Genomic DNA, 20199 nt, shown 5'->3' with positions numbered 1-20199 from the left:
CAGTCCATCTGATTCTATGAAGATAAGAGAGAAAAAAGAGAAAAAAGAGAAAAGAAGAGAAGAGAAGAGAAGAGAAGAGAAGAGAAGAGAAGAGAAGAGAAGAGAAGAGAAGAGAAGAGAAGAGAAGAGAAGAGAAGAGAAGAGAAGAGAAGAGAAGAGAAGAGAAGAGAAGAGAAGAGAAGAGAAGAGAAGAGAAGAGGAGATAAAAAAGAAGAGAAAAGAAAAGAAAAGAAAAGAAAAGAAAAGAAAAGAAAAGAAAAGAAAAGAAAAGAAAAGAAGAGAAAAGAAGAGAAAAGAAGAGAAAAGAAAAGAAAAGAAAAGAAAAGAAAAGAAAAGAAAAGAAAAGAAAAGAAAAGAAAAGAGAAAAGAAAAGAAAAGAAAGAAAGAAAAGGAAAGAAAAGGAAAGAAAAGAAAAGAAAAGAAAAGAAAAGAAAAGGAAAGAAAAGGAAAGAAAAGGAAAGAAAAGGAAAGAAAAGAAAGAAAAGGAAAGAAAAGGAAAGAAAAGGAAAGAAAAGGAAAGAGAAGGAAAGAAAAGAAAGAAAAGGAAAGAAAGAAAGAAAAGGAAGAAAGGAAGAAAGGAAGAAAAGAAAAGAAAAGAAGAAAAGGAGGATATCACTCTGCTTTTCTTGGCTAAACAGCTGTCATGAACTATGTTCTGAGAGTAGAGACAGACTTATAGGAGATAACCACGGCTTGAAAAACTTCTCTGCTTCTGAAAAGCCATCACAATCTGGAATATAGATTCTCTTGAGTTCTCATTTACGTGCTTAACTTTGAGCAGCATAGCATTTTGGAACACACTGTGTATGTTACCTATCACCATGAATCTGCATTTACTGCCTTTTTTGATACACTGTTGCCATGTTCGCAAAGATCAAAGAATAAGAAGCTTTTAAACTGCATGAAATGATAAATTCAACTGATTTGAAAACTTATTTCTCTCTCCAGATGGAATGAGGCTAAACTTTCTGGGAGAAGAGTCCTATTTGGACTACTCACTGACCTTGGAAAAAGAGAGGGTGATTTATCCTACCTTCTCCTATTCATGGAAAATGCAGTTTTAGCATTTTGCAAGGTACAGCATATTTGAGTCTTTTGCTGACAGCTATACCAACTGTATTCTTGCACGATTGGGGTACACAGGACTCACATACACTTGTGCACATTTAAAAAGTAATCTCAAAATCAGTATCTTTAAAACAATTGTACTACCAGCTAAGTCTTAAGGAAGTAGAACAAGGACACAAAATGGCATATCAGACACACTGACACACACACACATGCTAGCATAATCTTTTAACTTATATCTCACTGTGAGAATTATTTCTATAACACTGAGATTACAGGCTACAAGATATTTTGAAACTGAAATAAAAAACCAACAAATTCAGTGAAAAAATGTCGTCATTCAAATCGCATTATGTTTCCAGGAGAAAATCTGAGAGACTCATATCATACAACCTGAAAGTTAAATATAGGTTGTAGATTGCCAACTCGGTTAGGCACACTTCAGGGGGATTTCTGTTATAATTTCACATAACCGATATGCGCTCTATTAGAAAAAATTACTATTTAAAAAGTACAAAACCAATTACTATATCCATTATAAATCATAGGGACTATTTGCTTAAAAAGGGGGCAGGAAGCTAGAGCATTGTTGCAAAGAAATGTCTTCATTTTTAGAAGATTCTGATCATATTACTTTTTAATGTCAAAAATAAAGCAAGAAATGCTAGAATTTCCCCCACATTTTTAAAAAATTGTCCCGATCTTACCACTTATTCTGATTTTTTTCTTATTGCTTTTCTCCATCAATTCCTGATTTTCCCCTAATTTTTCAATCCATTGAAGCAGTTCTTGGCAATACAACACAGCCCCATATGTCAGTATTGGCAGAAAGGACACATCCAACAGCTGCTACATCCTTGCACCTACAAACACTTCACCTGCAAGGGCTCTGCTGCTTTCATCCTGGCTCCCACTCTTCTTACTCTTTCTCCGTCTAGCACAGCAGTCCTTCTCTGGCTGGAAGGCCAGTAAGCACTTCCTTCACAGACTTAGTGCAGCTGCCACTGTGCTCTCTGGAGCAGCCAGAAGAGGCTGCCCTGACAGCAGAGTGGAAAGAATGCTTCAGCATAGTGAAAACAAAACTCTTCAGTTTGACATCCTGGGACCACTCAAGCAGTGACTAGCGGCAGATGATCAAAACTGGGCTAGTGACAATGAAAGGGCTTCCACGCTATTCGTTTATGTGTCACTCAAGGGCACAATGATTATTTATTGCACTCCCACGAAAATGCTACTCACTTAGATTACTTTCAGAACAAAACTGTTCCTTTCTATGCTACCCTGTTGACATGAGAACCACTGCCCAAGAAATGCAGAAGAATAATATTTTTATATAGACACACTCACACATACGAATATATGAATACTTGAATACACACGCACATACATACGTAAGTATGTATAAACTTTATTTTAGAACTAACAAACATGTAATTATTACGCATCTCCAAAAGGCAAGAACTATAACAGAAGCAAGAAAGACACAAAATTTTGGCTACTTCTAATTAAAACTAGAAACATGAGGTTGTCTAATTATGCTCCCATCAGCATTCTCCTTTTCCGTCAACACACAATATTATATTCATGAGCTCCCTGATTACGCACACTGTATTCCACATTATATAAGAGTAGAAGAATGTGAAAAACCCATTACCAACAATCAGTTCATTGTATGAGTTCATACACAGATTTCCCAGAATTTCCTACCGTTCTAATTGCTGTAGGGATTCCAGATTCATCTACCGGGCCAATCCCTGCATAATGTGGAGCTTTAATTACTGTAATTTTTTTTTCTTCTTCTGAGGTTCTACAGATTGGTATTGTACTGGTGGTGGTGCTGCTGCCAACATTCTGAACATGCTGTGAGTACGTCTCTGTGGACTCTGTAAAGATAACATGACAGAATATCATGTGATGACACAATAATCATATTTGGCAGTTAAAACACACTTCCCCATTTCAGTATGCTGTACAAAGACTGACAACCTTAACCCCATACATATACAATATTTTTAAAAGAAATATCATCTTAACTAGGGCTTTGCCCTACTTAATATTCCATTATTAGAATTATAAACTTCTTTAATGACCAGACAGGCTACTCAACTCAGATCTTGTTAGACTAGAAGTACTTTTTCACAACATCTTGCTCACAAAAAAGAGAATCCCCCCCACAAGTGCAGCAAAGTCTATTGAGAAAGGTGCAGCAACCTTTCTCTTATAAATCAAACTCTTGCACTTTCCTACTCATTCACTGGAAACTAGTGACATAATTTCAAAAGTTCCACTCCCTCAAGTTTAGCAAACTATAGAAAATAGCTGCCCTGCAAGCATATCAAACAGCCCTGCACAAAAAGTTATGTGATATGTGCTTAGAAACAAATTTATGTTGATATGTTTCTGTGCCTCTACATATAATCCATAAAAATGGACTTAAGTAACTTGGCACCTGTAGAGCAATATGATGATCCACCTACAGTGATTCAGGTGAACTGTGCAGGTTGCTACTGGTTTGTAGTGACTTGTAATATTTCTACCCTTCTCTGCTACTGGTTTGCAATGACTTGTAATATTTCTACCCTTCTGGTAGAAATATTGGTTTGTAGTAACTTGTAATATTTCTACCCTTCTCCTTCAAATCTACCCTTATAATAATGAAATTATTATACCACTATTACCATTTCCTTCTAAAATTCAGAGTAATTTATTTGACCAAAAAACACCTGGGATGTGACATGAAAATTTGTACTACTGCAGATTATGAACTTCTTTCCTGTATACAGGAAGAATAACCCTACTCTTCAGGCAGTAGATTTCAGTAAATTAGTGGGCTGCTGCGACAAAGCCTCTATTCTGCAAGAGCAGATACAGTGAGACATTTCCACTGCAGGATAAATGAATGCAGGCAGTAAAAATATACATTCTAACACCAGTATAACAATTACAATTGCCTTTCATGTGACATTAACATCCACTGATTATTCTAAAGGAAAATAAATGAATTGTAATATGAATCAACAAAAGGAGGTCTAGTGATTGAAAGCTCTAATTTTAAATAGAGTATTTCTGCTCACTCCCACTGCAGAGCTGGATTTGGCATGGTTGTTTCAGCTACTTACTCAAGTCTGAAATCCTGTAAATAATCCAGTGCTACACATATATGGCGAGGGGCAACTCCATGTGGCAAACGTCTAGATATTTGGAACTTTTTCCCAAAAAGCATGATGTTAAATTTAGAAAACATTTTGGATTTGATCCCTCATTCTTCATAGGTCTCAAACTGAGGCCATCAGGGGGATTTTTACATGAGTAAGGAGAATTAAATCAGGCTGTTATTGTGCAACGCTGAACTTCAGCATCATGTAAGAGTGAAAGTCATGGGAAAATACACATTTTATGTATATCCAACCATATTGACAAGGCCTTAGATTGTCAAACTGGGAGCAGTCAAAAAATCTAGAATTCTGGGGTTTGGAGAAACCCATGTATACAGGTTTTGTATTTATCACGACGATGATAGCAGCATTTTTCTAAGCTGTAAGTCCCAGAGTAAGAACTGTCACCTAATTTTCCTGCAAGCACAACAAAAAAGTAAACTCTAGGATTAAATTCAAATTATTTTGCATGTATAATCTTATCTCAATATGTAAACACTGGTAGAAAAAGCAACAAGCAAATGACTCTTATGGCAAAACTGGATTATACTGGTAAAGAGCCTTTAAGCCTTTCTAAGGCTGATAATGTTTGTTTTGAGTGTGGTTTTTTTTTTGTTTAGTTTGGTTTTTTTAAATTAACAACGTCCTAAAAAAATACATAAACAAATTTTAGATCAACGTGGCTTTAGGTATTCAAAAGCCCAGAGCCTCTCCCTTTGTTGGCAGTATTTCTACTGGAGATTATGGAAGTTGAGGGGAGGGCCAATGTACAAAGTTGGCCCCTGGCTTCTTAAGGCAAAATCTGAAGAGGCTGCATAGGCCGAGCTATTTTGACAGATTCCCTTTCCTCAGTAAAGCTAGCAGAAAGTTGGCAAGAGGTCACACTCACACACCTAATAGCAACTCCAGTTCAGGATCACCACTGTATCTAACAATAAATGCTGTTATCTTTTGCATTTACCTTCCAAGGTAGATGAATAGACAATACCTTCATTATGGATGTGAAGCACTCCGCAATTGTTTGCAGTCTTTGCCATATGAATTGGAATATGTTGTGTAATGTATAAAGCAAATATTCTCTGTGAGGCTTACCCATCATCCTGCCATGCTGCATGATAACAATGTTGGAATTGAGCGAAGCTGGTGGAGAGTAAGCTGAAGAAGGGGAAAAAGGCCTTTGAAAGTGACTCACTGGGCTGGCAGAAGTGCCAGAATTCCCATTCACTGTGATCTGAGCCTGAGAGAGACAAAATAATAACCCATTAAACTACACACAAAGCCCTCCGACTGCCATCCCAAAGAAAGAGTGATGCAAGACTGTCGTCCACGCAACAATTACCAGTTGTCAGGTACACAGCCATAATGGCATCTGCATTCACTGAAACATAAAACTTATCACAAAGGGAGCAGAATGTGTTCCTTATATACCTTGCACCATCCCTCTTCTCTCCTTGTATGTGCTGTCTGTGACACATGCTGTCATGGGAGGGTGACAGAGAGATCACGGTCAGGGCAATGGAGATGGCACAAACAAGGTTTGCAGAGGTCTGGGAGCAATATAAATGAAGATGACAGTGAAAGTTCCTCTCGTGCGAACAAAGGCTGTCTGCCACAGATCCTCACGCCAGGAGACATATTCCCTTAATGCGCATGCTCAAGCACTATTGATATTAATGGGAACTTCCGTGCAGACTGAAGGGGAAAGCCCCATTAGGACTAGCTAAAAAGAGTGAGAGAAAGCTTCTTTAAACAATGGAAGTCAGCTGGAGTGACTATGGGATGGTGATATGCAATCTATCACAATGAAAATAAATAACAACAATAAAAATTAAACAACCCACAACCACAAAACAACAGAAAAAAAATCAAGTACATAAAATGGGAAAGCTAGGCAAACTGGCAATAAAGCAGCAAGTTTTTTATAGACTGGAAAATTACTCCTATGAATTTCTGTAATAAAAATTTGAGATATTCCTGTGAAGGACTTTACCAAATAGCGCAGTTAGATAGTAAGGCTCCTACACTAAGTAATACACAATATCATGAAAACAGGATCCACAAAAGCAGTTGACGGACAATGGTCATAAATGTGGTATGTTCATATATAATATTTTTGGGTTTGCTTCTAAAGGCTTTAGAGAAGATCTCAGCTCAGCTATGACTTCATAGTTCCTAAGGACTTTCTGTTTGAGGAATATGTCTGTGAAGGTGGTTATTTCATTTGTTTGTTTGATGCATTTTGCACTGTTGATAAGGTTAGCTAGAAAAGACAGTTTTGCCAAGTTTCAAAGGCTTTTCCTTCTGTTGGAACCATTTGGGAGTTGCTGACATTTCAGTCTGAGAATGTGACACTTTAGTTCCAGGTGACAGAGTTTATTCCCAGATTTTGAAAGCAAGTGAAATCCTTTAAGATGCCTATTCATGAATTAGACCGTTTACTTTCCTAGGTAATCTTCCTTGTGGGAAAATAAGACAATACAGAAAAAAACCTACTTCACCAAAATGCACCTATTTTCCAATTTTCTGGGAAGATAATCCTAACTTTTCATGATGGTCCTTTCCCTATGCACCTTCATTAATTTTTTTCTCCAGTATACCTACCCTGTCCTTCACTGCTAGTAGAGAGCCACCTACTTCTGCTGCTAGATAATCAAGATCTTGTAAAGATTCCTCCAAGGTATCAGGTTTAAAATTCCTGTAGCCTGCCTGACCATCAGAAAGAGCGGCTTTCTGGATTTCTGAATTAGAACAGAGAAAAGCATCCGTCTGGGACTGCATCTGCTTTCCAGTTTTCCCTCTGCTGAGACAGGTAACAAGGAGAAAGAGGTCCCATTATGGATGTCTGAGCAGCTCTGTGCAAGAATGCTAAACAACACACCACTGAACTCAAGATATTGAATTAGGTTTAAATCCTCAGGATTATTTCTTGAAGATCAGAACAGTTACAGAACTTTGGAAGAGGCAAAAATCTAATGTGTACAAGTTTCCATTAGATTCCACAATTTCAAACTATATAAACAAAAAGAACCCATGAAAATTATAGGGAAAATGTCTGTAACTGGAATAGAATCAGAAAAAATAGTTTCCAAAACCAGCTGTTCACTCATTTTAACTTCTAAGAATAAGTCCAAATAAGAATTGCAATTCTTATACTTCAGGTTTTCAAAGAATCTGTAATCTGTGACTAAAGGTATGGCAAATTAACCACAGATTTATGTGTAGCTCTGCCTTTTGCTTGGAATATTTTGCAATTTTGTTGATTCAGCTCTTCCTGATACTGCTTATTCTTCTTAGAAGAATTGGTTTAAAACTTTTTTGCCTAAGCTCTCAATAAGAAACTCAAGAGTAGAGAAATATCCCCACTGTGGACAGAAAAGTCTTTGAAAGTCTTTGACAGAACTGTACTACCAGGTATGGTGCTGGATGGCTCAATCCTGTATTACTTTTATTGTTCTCTCAGTGGTTTTCATCTAAAAAATCAAAAACAATCTCCTTCGAGAATGAAGATCATTATAGGAGCACAATCACTACCAACATACATGTGTGTGCCACCAGTTTCCCATAATTTTGTCATTTCATAAATGCATTTATGGCCATCTGGCTCTCCTCTACAGAGGGTGGGAGATGAAGACTTTCTGTACTGCAGAATTGGGTCTTGCCAGCAGTTTAATTTCTGTGGAGTTCTTATGATGTAGGACTTTTAGGGATTTGGTGGGAGACTCATCCTTCCACTTTGTCCATTAGTGGTGAATAGCTGTTATGCTCATCCCTGCCATGTCTAAAAGAGAAAGTGGTGGTCAGATCTCACTCTTACATAGCCTTCTACAGGGAGAATACACAAAAAAGGAAAGGCGGCCCAACTGTTCACTTTAGCTTGCAAAAAATGGTGCTCAAAGAAAACAAATACAGTTAGCTATTTTAGAAGTAGGCTAGAAGAAAACATAAATGTTCCATGCTTCCCATAGCTCATAAATGGTCATGCAGTGACCGTGTCTGACCAGTCTGTACTAATAATGGTATCTTTGGTTACAACTACTGGGTTGTATGAAGAATCATAGCACTGATTCTTAAAAAAAAAAAAAAAAAGGTTTTAGAGCTAAGTTACAAGAGTTAGGAATTACAGTTTTTACATGCCTGCTATTAATATTGCTTTTTTAGCAGCATCCAGAGCACTGAGAACATATCATTGACTTTCCAGGTGACTACGTGAAAGGTTGGGCTCAAAATACTTTTTAGAAAATATACACGAAGCTTTAAAAATATATACACTCTTTGTTCTTTTCACACTTGAAAATTACAGTATGCTGAAGTATTTGGACAATGTTTGAACACTGGTGTGACCCAATAAAACTTTGGATTCAGAACATCTCTCTGTTTTGCAATTCAGCAACAAATTACTCAATTTAAATGAAGGCTTTGTTCTGACTCATTTTAATTGTGTGGATAATCTCAAAAGAAATCAGAAGTGATCTGGATTTGACCCAAATTCCATACCTTCTTTCTACCCATATATGAGTGTACTGAGATACAAAAAAGTGAATGTATATAAAGTGTCAAACTGCATAATGTTTTTTTTTACTTGACTTAACCAAGAGAAGAGTAAGAGCACAACTGGGTAATACAATATTATTTATGAAGTTCAGTCCTATAAGAAACTGTGCTTAGGAGAGGAAAAGGTTAGTCAGAGGAGAGAAAACCAGTCTCATGCAATCAGTGGTCACAGCTGGGGAAAAAAATGAGTTAAATGTTGCCAACATTTACTATGAATTTACAAATTACATTACTGAAATCTGTATCTCAGTATAAACCAAAAATGGTGGTAGCCCAGAGGCTACAAACTCCACAAACCTGCATATTGCTAACAGTATTTTAAATAAATCTCTTCAAATTCTACTTGCTTGCTTTTAATGCATTTGGAACAGGTACTTATTGAACTTATCTTCTTTTACTTTAAGCAATGTGTTTGATACACCTTAGCTGACCACACAAGTGTGTGACAACTTAATATCATTTCCTACTACCAAATCTGATATGCCAATGATTTTTTTTTAAACAACTGTTGCAAAACACTGTCAGACTGCATACATGGAAAACTACTAACAAAATACTTGTATGTGTAACAGGATAACAGGCAAGCTCAAATTCTGTTCCCCTTTGACAACCTGTTTGAACAAAATGGATGAGGAAAAAAAGAAGCATAATTACATGAGAAGTGGCAGCAGTGTTGGTTAAGGTGGTGCCATCTGACACAGCAGACATCTGGCTCAAGGTTGGGGAAGGTGTTTCAGAGCGGTCAGTAGTATCATAGCTACAAGTCTGCAGCTCATCTAGAATGGCTGTGGAGGACTCACTCACTGTGCGGGAGGAGCACTCACTCATGGCAGAATCTGTGCTTACAGAGGCTGTTTCGTTCCTGTGGATAATACTTTCAGAAGCTAGGTATGGGCATTTATATGAAAATTGTGAAAGGGCTGGGGTTTTATAAAAATGTGAAGGCAAAAAATCATCAAGCGTTGGCAAGGAATATGGTACTAGATGGGTGCCACTGTCTGGTGAGAAAGAGGCTCTGTTAACTGGTACCACAGGAGAAGGAAGAGGCAGTGGAGAAGCTTCTGTTGCTGTTTGTCTGTGTGTCTGTGAAGCATTTACCTCCATCACAGGGGCAGTTACTTTCTGGTTTCCAAGCTGAGATTTGAGGAAAAAAAATAAGAAAAGAAACAGATTACTAAATGAATAAAAACCTTTTCCCTTTGGCTCTTGCTGGGTGTAGGAGAATTACAAAACTGTAAGTTTTTCAGCCACCCGAGGAAGTTCACATTCACATGGATTAGGAAATAAATCAATCACGCTCTATATTAGACTAGGAAAACATAAAAGAAATGAATGCATAAAATAATAGTGGAAGCAATGCCAGAAACCATAGTGTGCTGAGAATGAATAACCATAATGTATTGCATATATTAATGATCTCCATCGTGTATTGAGAAGGTTCACACTATTTTATACTTACACAAATATGAAGCTAGAGAATGTCATGTCCATTTTGTTTTCAAAAGGAAAAATGTATCTATCTCAAAGTCTGATCTCTACAAATGTTACTCTGCTGGGTTTTTTTTGTCTAAGACAGGTATTTTGAAATTAACCATAATATAAAGATGAGCAGGACTGCAAGCTAAAAGAAACACTACTAATGAATGTTCATATGATCTGAAAGCAATAGATGGTGGAATTTTTTGCCTTTTGTGACTGAATACATCTTCTCCACTGCCTCTCTAATAAAAATATTTGGATGATTTTAGAATTTCCAAGCACCCTGGAAGCACCCTGTCAACCTAATCTATAAGGTGTATGCATAGGAGCCTTTTCAACATTAGAGAACACAAGGATTGTTAGGGTAACTGGTATATAAATCTGAGAAACAACACAGACTGGGAGCACAAGGACAGGGATGACTTAATACTGAAACAAAACATGCTAGTTGTTTTGATTCAGCATAGTTCCTTAAAAGTATAAGGGAACAGCCTCATGAGTGCTTCTGAAAGCTGCCACACAATGTATGAGTTTTCTGTTCTGTTATTTCAAATGAGCCACAGGGCACTGAGCTTAAACTAGTCCTGCAACTGGCTTTTTGCATCTGCAACTCCTTTTTGAATTAAAGATACATGAAAAGCATGTTGGCATCTAATATTTGTTAAACAGCTGCACAAATCCTTCTATTCTGCACTATTAACTACAAGCTTTCAATCAATTCCTGAATTATGTCAAAATACTGCCTACTTCAGCACTAATGGTTTCACTTTTGATAGGGCTGAGGAAGTCTGGAATAGCTGCTGCAAAAGAGTGTTTGGGATTTTAAATTTATGTAAAATAGAGGACAATAAGATACCATGTGTAGTAATTACTACTTAAAAAGCAACATTTAGTCATAGATATCACATTGTTACCAGTAATATAGTTATTTCCTATGCTTCCACTAGGCAGATGTCTTTAATCATTCAAAAAATGTTTCAAGCCATCAGATTAAAATGCCATTTTGGTATTTTAATCCAAAATCTGAAAATATCTTCTAAAGCCCTTATGGAAGACTTGGAACACGACCCAGATTATGCTACTTATGAGAGGTCACTGGGGGTCCAGTTGCATAATTCTTGCTGAGATCAACTAGAATTTACACAAATAACCCTGATGAGGTCAATAGGACCATCCCTATGAATAAGCATTTCAGAAAAGAATCTTAAGTATGTGAACAGATACCCGTCACTTGTTCCAATTGATTCAAAAGAAATCTTTGACATTAGTGGACCTCTAGGGTACACAAAAATAGCCAAAAGCTGCTGTTAAAATCAGCAGTTAAAACAGTGAAGAAACTTAGTCAAACAGCTTAAAATCCAAATCTTATTCACAGCAATATTGTAAATCTACAATTGAACAAACCCCCTCAAACTTAATCTTTTCATAGAGGAAACATGGACAGATTAATTCTTAATCAAAAATATGAATAATTGAGTGTATATCTATAAAAGGGCACAGAATTTTTAGAAAGGTCAAATTTGCCAATAGAAACATCAAAAGAACAATGGAATATTACTAAAATGAATTTCAAGGGAAATTAAGATGGCTAGACAGCCTAATCTTATCAGGGGTTTAAGATGTGTGCATTTAAGTAGACATATAAACGACAGTAATTTCACCTCACAGGTACATAAAGGGATGACAGAATCATAATTCCTGATTAATTTCATCATCTGTGTAATAATTCAAGGTCTACAGCAAAATACACTAACCAGGAGATCACACTGCAATTATGAGTCAGAGCCAGTGAGAAGCTTTGAAGTTCTTGAGACCAGATATCCTCTCAGCATTCCCAGAAGAAAAGTTATATATGACTGAGCCAAAATATGTGAATTCATCTCATATTGTTAAAATAACAGGAATTTCTGAAGAGTTGAGAAATCTTCTAAACATTCTGGCTTTGAACTGAGAAGACTGCTTGCACGCTTGAGAAAAGAAGGGATGGACAACACAAGAACAGATATTCAGGGTGCATCCAGAGAGCTAGTGAAATCGAGCCTTTAAAGAATTTAATTCATTGTGTTTGGCAAATAATAGCTGATTTCATCAAGCCAAATTCTTAAGAATAGTATAAAGTTATTATTCTTACAATATGGGTAGAAGGAATGCAGAAATTCTAGGTACTGATTCCCAGTATGAAGTTTCTCAGCTTTGTAGAGTAAAACTTCTATTCTGCCTGGTTATAGAATTCTGTCTAGGTATAACCATTACTCTGGGAAAAAGTGGCTTAAATTGTAATTTAAAACAGCATTGTTTTTGAAAACTGATTTACACCATTTAAAAAACATGCAGTCTTGGTCAATTGTAAACAGATATAACTGGCTACTACTAATTCATATTTTCCACTGCACATGAAATCTCATATATATCACAGTGAAAAAATATGAGAAGGACAATGCTGAACGCATTTCAGCAAACTTCTAATACTAGTTCCATTCAGCAAGCTTCAGATTAGGTTTGTTATTGATATAGCACAAGAAATGCTAGCAGCAGTCAGGCAGATTAAATGCCAGACAAGGACTTAATGAGATTGATGAAAAACTAGTTAGACTATGTAACTATCTTGGGTTGTGAAGCAACACTTGAGAAATAGATTAATGCCATTGGTCCTGAAGTGAATTGAAGCCCTCAAGTGTAACTTTCTGATGGTCCTTAGAAACACTTCCCTTCCTTCAAACAGTATAATGTTAGGCCTGAAGAACATAGCTGCTACCCAATTCACATGAAGCAGACAGGTGACCCTAGTATGGATTTCAAAACCAGTCATCTATCGTTTTAATGTAAGATCTGTGGGGAGGGGTGTGAGATTACTAATGACACCAAAGTACTGGCCTTGCTTCAACAGTCAAGACACAGATAAGGAGACTCAGAGATAAGTGAATAAACTCATTTTGTTAATACATAGCAGAGTTTAGTAGTCAACAATCAAATTACACCCATACATTTGCACAAATGGGTAAAAATACCTCCATTTTTTAATTGTTAAAAGCTGAGTTCAAATCTCCAAACTGACACTGCAAGTCATATTTCTATGCTCATTTTTATACCTAGCCCTCTTACTCAAAACTCACTCTATGGAGATGGAGTTCAGCCCTTGTCTAAAACCACAACAGTGATGCAGAACTTAAATTGAAAATTATGTGCTCAATTTTCTTTGCTTCACATTTGCCCCCAGTATTGAAACCTGTCTTCCCTATCTTCTATATCACTCTGTGTACTGTCAATACCTAATAAACAGTAATGTACTAAATAAAGTGATTCAGAATTTATTTTTTTTTATTCCAGGCTTATTTTCCTTGATCTCTTTTTCTACAGCTATAAGGCTAGCTAAAGAAACACTTTCATAAACATCTGCTATAGTAGTTTTTATACCTCTTGGACATCAGGACTAAAACAAGTGTTCACTCATCTGAGGAATTCAAATAACAGGGCAAATGTTTTGCATCCTCAGTTTTAGAGAGTGGTTATTTAGAACAATAGGAAATTTAGGAACAAAATAACATAAAAATACCAGGTAATTATTTCTGAAGATGCAGCTCAGAATTCTTCATTAGTCTAAAACTTCTTCTAAGAAACCTGGACAACAGAATTTATATCCATCATCTCATACTAACGAATACTAATTTCTCTGTTAAAATACATTCACTTATTTCTCCTGTATCTGCAGTGTCGTACAAAGCAGCAGCATCTCTTGAGACTGTAATAATGTAAAAAAACCCTAATATTGAGTAATTTGAATGCTTCTATTTTCATATATAATTTTAAGGAGTTTAACCTTTCTCTGAGTAGGAGTGTTTACAAAATGTCATTCAGTGAGTCATACCACACTTCTGCTTGCTCCTAAAGTTTCAAAAGTAAGCTCTGAAGTGCAAATAGGAGCACAAGATACATTAACTTGGACCATTCAAGCCCTCTCTTGGCTGTATATTTCCAAACTTTGTAACATAATAGAATTGTATATGTTCACTATACACAGACACCAACAGATGAACAGTATTTCTCATTTGCCATCTCTTAAGAAGCGATGATTAGCTGATCTTACCTCATTCTCCTCCACATACATAAACCCAGATGCAGAAGGAGAAGTGCAACTTTCTGAGTGCATTTGTTTTTTGAGAATTTCTGTGGTAACTTTGAACATTCCTGGTAGGCCTAATTTACACTCTGAGAGCATCCCTTGAGGATACTGCTTAATATAAAGCCTATGATCTACAAGTACAAAAGTATTTTAACTCATGTACCAAGTCCTGTAGAGTTTGCAAATCTAAAACAATCTTAAAAATGAAAGTACTATCATGCATAGTATACTGAAAGTTTTCTATGTGAGAGAAATTGTGAACTTGATACAATTATATATATATATATGAGATATATACCATGATATATAGCACTAAAGGGAATCATAATTTCTGGCATTAGTTAGAATAGTGTCAAGGTTTAAAACCAAGATCTGAGTCAGAAAATAAATATCTTTAAACATATAGCTTCAGCCTTTATTTCTAACTTTAGCTCATGGGGTCTTCCTTCTGGAACTTTACCTGACGCAAAATTTTACTCACCTCACATGCTGATTTGTACTCTAGTTTTAGATAGGTATTTTAATACAGAGTCAGCAAAACCTACAGGCTCCATGACTCAATAGTGATGCCAAATATATGTCTTGATTAGAATTATACCAAAGTTGAACATCATGGAGGATGTCAGCTGAGTTCTGTAGACAAGAGACCAATAAAGGAAAACAGCTTGAAAAGTTGGCTATATTTTTTAATGATCTTTGTGATAACTGAACCAAGTTGCCAAATTTCTCATAGTTCCTCCCACACACTAAAACCAAGAAGGCAGAAAAATAAGTGTAGAATTGCCAAATAAGCCACAGCTACTTTTCTGATTTTTTTTCAGCTCATACCAAATTCTAAATTAAAAAGAAACTGCAAAATATGTTTTGACTTTTAAAATCTTAAATAAAAGTAGGTAGAAGATAAATTATTTTTAGTCCGATTAGACTTTGAATATTTGAAATTACTCTTGTTTATAAAAACATATTTCTCCTAATCCTTGTTAGCTGTCATATAACTACTTTCTGTTTGAGAGATAATTTGATTTATCTGAGCATTTATAATGCATCATATTCTAACAGGCCGAACAACTATTTTTAAGTGAGAAGATAACATAGACACAGAAGTTGTACTGGCCCCACCTACACACCTACACCTCTTCTACTGTCCGTCAGTATTCCTTGATGCCAATATTTAAAAGGCTTGCAAGCCTGTTCTTTATAATCTTCATATCTACCCTATCTACTAGAAAAAGCTGTTGCTCTGCTTTCCTTGCTGTTTCTGACATGATTTGTTTACTGGGGCTCTTGCCTGAACTGACTTGTTCTATCTGACAAAAATCACTAAGTAGCAGACTGGTTCTTCTAAAGGGTAAAGCAACTTGTTTCTCTCAAAATGTTCTAAATTTTATGCAGCCTAAAAGAAGGGTTTAAGAGGATAGTTTTGTGTCTAGTCTTGAGAAAGACAAATGTGATTAATCCTTCTGTGCTCCTATTTTTTAATGGAGTGAATTCGAAAGGAGCATTGTGGATTGCTCCCGTATACTTTCACAGAGCTTTGTTATGATCAAAATATTTACTTGGGACTTGAAGGGGAAAACAGACGTATTATAACTTTAAAACTGTCCTATTGCTAATGCAGATACTCGTGGCTTCCAGAGTAGAGACCTGGTTGAATGCTGATGCTCTGAAAGAACAACTGGAACAACTGGAAAACAACTGGGAAAGCAGATGTGTTACTACTGTTGAGAAAAGGGCTGTCAATGGACTTTTTAGACTGCAAACTAGTGCCACACTTAATTCAGAGTAGCCTCACTGCTTCCAGCAGAACTAGATGAACACAAATATGCCATGACGGGATCCTCACTCAGACAAAACTTCGAGGCACATATGCTTAGATCTATAGCAATCTCGACCTCCAACTAAAGGACTTTCTAACATAGATAAGCTGGTATATTAGTAGATATACTAGAATAATTAACTTTTTAAATAGTAAAATCTTAATGTGACTAAGTAAAGCAAACTAGAAATGACAAATTTTATTCAGAGCTCTCCTTTCTCCTAGTATGTATTCGCTGCTGCTTTATTGGTCCCAGGCTTGCTTTATTTGACTCAGTGACTTTCTGAATGGTAATAAATGCTGCTCAGACTCCTCTGGTCCTATGCTGTGTGCTTGATACTCCCATTTCTCCTGTAAGGGATCAGTATAGCTAACAAAGACTTTTCATGTCAGTAGGCATAAGGGGAAACAGAGGGACTTAAAAGTTCAGTGCCCTGTGATGTTTCATATGGAGGTGGTTGACAAAAAGATTTTATCAACCCATTTTCTTCTAAGAGTGCTACTGCACAGGACACATAGCAGTGCCTAGCCTTGCAGAAAGGACCCACTAACACTGTGTATTCTTTGTGGGCCTAGCAGACTGGCAGAGCTGCATTTGTAGAACTCTGCCCCACAACCAACCTAATCCTTTCTATCCATACTTGATCCTTCCAGCATCTCTGGCAGCATAATGCTTTAATATGACCCTCTCTAGGAAGAGTCACTTATGCAGATGCATTGTCTACAATGCACTCATTTCCTGCAGTGCATTTGACCTCCATAAAGTACTCACAGAGGAACAAAGTCTGCCACCCAGCTCAGCTAGATAATTAATTTTTTAAAAATGATCTTCCAGAAACTTCAGGTTTTATTAATTTCTGTTTGGATCCACATGACAGGTAGTTTTACCCAGAAAACACAAGATCTAACTTTGATAATGTAAGTATAACTAAACAGATGGTTATTAAGTGATTCACGAAGATCTAAAATAAAAGATGGAAAAATTAAATATACCACATGGCATTCTGCAGCCTGTGAAGAAGGAAGAACTGCAGAGTTTTGTCCCAAATCCTTTGAAGACATCTTTGAAGTGTCTGGAGAAATACTAGGTGGATGTTCTTGGATTTCAGGCTCTGCTTTATTGTCAGGGGAGGGAGCTATCTGAACGGAAAGAGATGCTGTGTGTATCTCAGGCAGGGGGTTACAGGCAGGTGAGACAGGCCTTTGTGGAAATACTGGCTCTTCAACAGGCTTGAGCTGTTGCTGTGAATTACAATGAGTGCTACTTGCTGGGTCACGTGCCCGGGTTAATTTCAGGGTAGATACCTTCCGTTTCTGAGACTGTTGCCTCTGGCCTTGCTGGAGAGTAGTATTTATACCAGCTACTGTGTTTGTGCCTGCACCAGAGTTTGAGATCAGTGGTTTAATGATTTTTTGTGCATAGGACACACTTGTGTTAGCTATTTGAGATGACATTGTCTCCTGAACAGACTTCTCATCAGCGTAATAGGCAGTATCTGTGGGATAGTGTTTAGCTGGACCAGCTGTTACTGCCTGGAGATTAATTTCGTTCTTGTGATTAGCTACTCTTGCTTTTCTAGGGGGTGGCAGAGGTGCCTTAGTTGCCAAAAGCATCCACACACAGCAAAATAACATTGAAGAAGAAACAGAAAGAAAGTAAATGTTAGCAGGAGATACAACTCAGTTTGACTTTATCTTTAAATAAAGGAACTGGCAACTTAAAAGCCTTCATCCCAACACTGCTCAATTCAATGGACAATAAAATGGTCAGATTCCCACCACCTTTTCCTGTGCAGAACTGTATAGCTTCTATTTAGAAAACCAGATGTTCCATTTGTTCAGAGTAAACTGGGACCAGAAGTGAGCCCACAATCATCTATTTTCTTTTAAAAAACAATTCTTACACTGCAAAAGAATTATTACTGTGAAATTGTTTAGGTGTGTAAGTACTCCATGATATTATATTGCAAGTTATTATTCACAGGTAAGACACATATATAAAACACACAGAGCCTCTTAAACCTTTGAATTAAAGTAGTAACAGAGACAGTATTAAAATTGGTAAGCTGATATTTTTTTGACAGATAAATATGTTTCCAAGTGTGGTTTTTACTTAAGCATGCTCTAATTACATTCTTCTGCAAAACAGGCAGAAGCATTTTCTATCTTATAATTAATAAACCCTCATTCTCAGATATTTTGATGACTGGTGCATTTTTCCAAGTGTAAACTATTAATAAATATTCTTTGAAGTCTGGGAATACTCCTAGAAAGCTTTTACTTGTGTATGACCTACTTTTATTTAGACGTCTGTCTTGCTCATTGAAAGCAATTTCTGGTAATTAACCTGGAGGCACACAGCCTGTGTGGAGAATGCTTTATCTACGCAGTAAACCAGTTTGTAATGACCCATATCTGGAAGACTTCAGGACAATGTTCTGTAGAGGTATCCCATCTATATTTGCTGTCCCCCCAGAAAAACCCACACACAAATGGCATGAAATTCGATGTGTTCAGTTTTACCTGAGTTGGTGATTTTTTATCCTGTAGATTTGGCCGCACACTCCTAAAACCTTTTGCTGAAAGAGATGAACTGCTAGCGTCTCCATTCAGTGTCTCTCTACTTCCATTGTTGTAAGATCTCCAAGCTTTTGTAAAGAAAAAAGAATCAAACCATTTTTTGGTGTGTGATTAGTACATCTCCATATTGCTCTCAACACAGCAACTCAGCTACTAAACAAACTGTGGAAAACTTCTGCTACTGCACAACTGACATGGCTGCTGTTATTACCATGGACGACAAAATACAGAAAAGCTGCCAATCTACAAAATATTGATCTTTAAAATTTAGAAAATTCAAGCATTGAAAATTCTGCTGGTAATGGCAGTTTGAGATCTCCCCAGAACTTTCATAAGACTATGGATTTTAACCTTGGGAGTCCTTTTGAATGCTGGTGATTCAGCCCCTCTAAAAAGCAGGCTGAAATACTTTCATAGATTAGGTTTTCAAACTTCACAGCTGTGGTGGATTTTGAAAAATATCCCAGCTCATATAAAGGTAGTTGGTTATGGTAGTTTTACAAAATTTCACCACAATACCCAATTAGTTGTTCCCCTAATGCATCTTATTGCCAAATCCAAATGACACCTCAATTTTCCAACCAACCAACCAACCATGTTTTTTTCCCTATCCTCAGACCTGAGATGCCCTCAAGGCGTTGTCCAAACATAGAGGGAGATGCTGAAGATAAAATACTGTAAGAAGCTGAGAAAATTAACACATTATGTGAGCAGGCTGCTAAATGAGGTGGGCAGAACTTGCAATCTTGAGTAAGACACTAAAAAGGAAATAGCAAGTACCACTGAATGGTGCCACAGTGATACAGGTGGCAAATTAGCAGTCTGTTTTCTCCCACACAGTTCATTTTTCTGACTACATATTCTGTGTTATAGGAAATAACTGCTTTCAAATGAGACCTGAATTTGAAGTCTTAACCACTAGCAATTATGATTACAGTTTCCACAATGCTTTTATTAAAGAATGAGGAAGTAAGGAGTAATGAAATCAAATACATAGAAGATTGTTGTAATTGGTATTGCACTGATGCATAAATAACACAGTGTTTTATTTACCTGAATCTGGAGACTGAGAATCAGACCCTGAAAAAGAAATATCCAATACTAATTTGTGTTAGAAATAAATTAATTTTGCAAAACCACACAGCAGTTTTGTCTGTCTACTGAATATTCTGTATTTTTATTGTTTTGAATATTTTTAGGAAAACATCTTGATAAAGGATTTTGTTAAAGTTAATCTGGCTTCTGAAAATCATTTTACAACAACATTCAGATTCTTTTCCTTAGAGAAGTGTTTTAAAATCAAATTTCAATATACAACGTTAGTAATAAACAAAACCTCTTTTTCATGCTATATTATCTTGAATAAAAAACAAGTGACATGAGACCCACAATATGTATCAAGGGAAAACATTGATTTATAAATAACTGAT

At 36.5% G+C, this 20199-nt stretch overlaps 1 protein-coding gene across 30 annotated transcripts in view; it reads right to left on the bottom strand.

The window, feature by feature from the left end:
- Positions 1–20199, bottom strand: part of SORBS2 (sorbin and SH3 domain containing 2) — a 155189-nt gene that overhangs the window by 53600 nt on the left and 81390 nt on the right. For 17 of the 30 annotated variants that reach the window (XM_050337895.1, XM_050337900.1, XM_050337892.1 and 14 more), the window contains 6 exons: positions 19823–19849; positions 18713–18837; positions 17183–17785; positions 9429–9908; positions 5316–5460; positions 2776–2951 (listed from right to left, as the gene is read on the bottom strand). In XM_050337895.1, coding sequence (XP_050193852.1) covers positions 2776–2951; positions 5316–5460; positions 9429–9908; positions 17183–17785; positions 18713–18837; positions 19823–19849 — 1556 coding nt within the window. The remainder of the gene's footprint in view (positions 1–2775; positions 2952–5315; positions 5461–9428; positions 9909–17182; positions 17786–18712; positions 18838–19822; positions 19850–20199) is intronic. The other 13 variants (XM_050337906.1, XM_050337907.1, XM_050337908.1 and 10 more) reach the window with 3 other exon arrangements.

The sequence above is a fragment of the Myiozetetes cayanensis genome, unplaced genomic scaffold (genome assembly GCF_022539395.1).
Source record: "Myiozetetes cayanensis isolate MyiCay16 unplaced genomic scaffold, myiCay2020 scf7, whole genome shotgun sequence".
In the NCBI taxonomy this organism is placed as follows: domain Eukaryota; kingdom Metazoa; phylum Chordata; class Aves; order Passeriformes; family Tyrannidae; genus Myiozetetes; species Myiozetetes cayanensis.
This window is presented reverse-complemented; position numbering and strand designations above follow the sequence as displayed.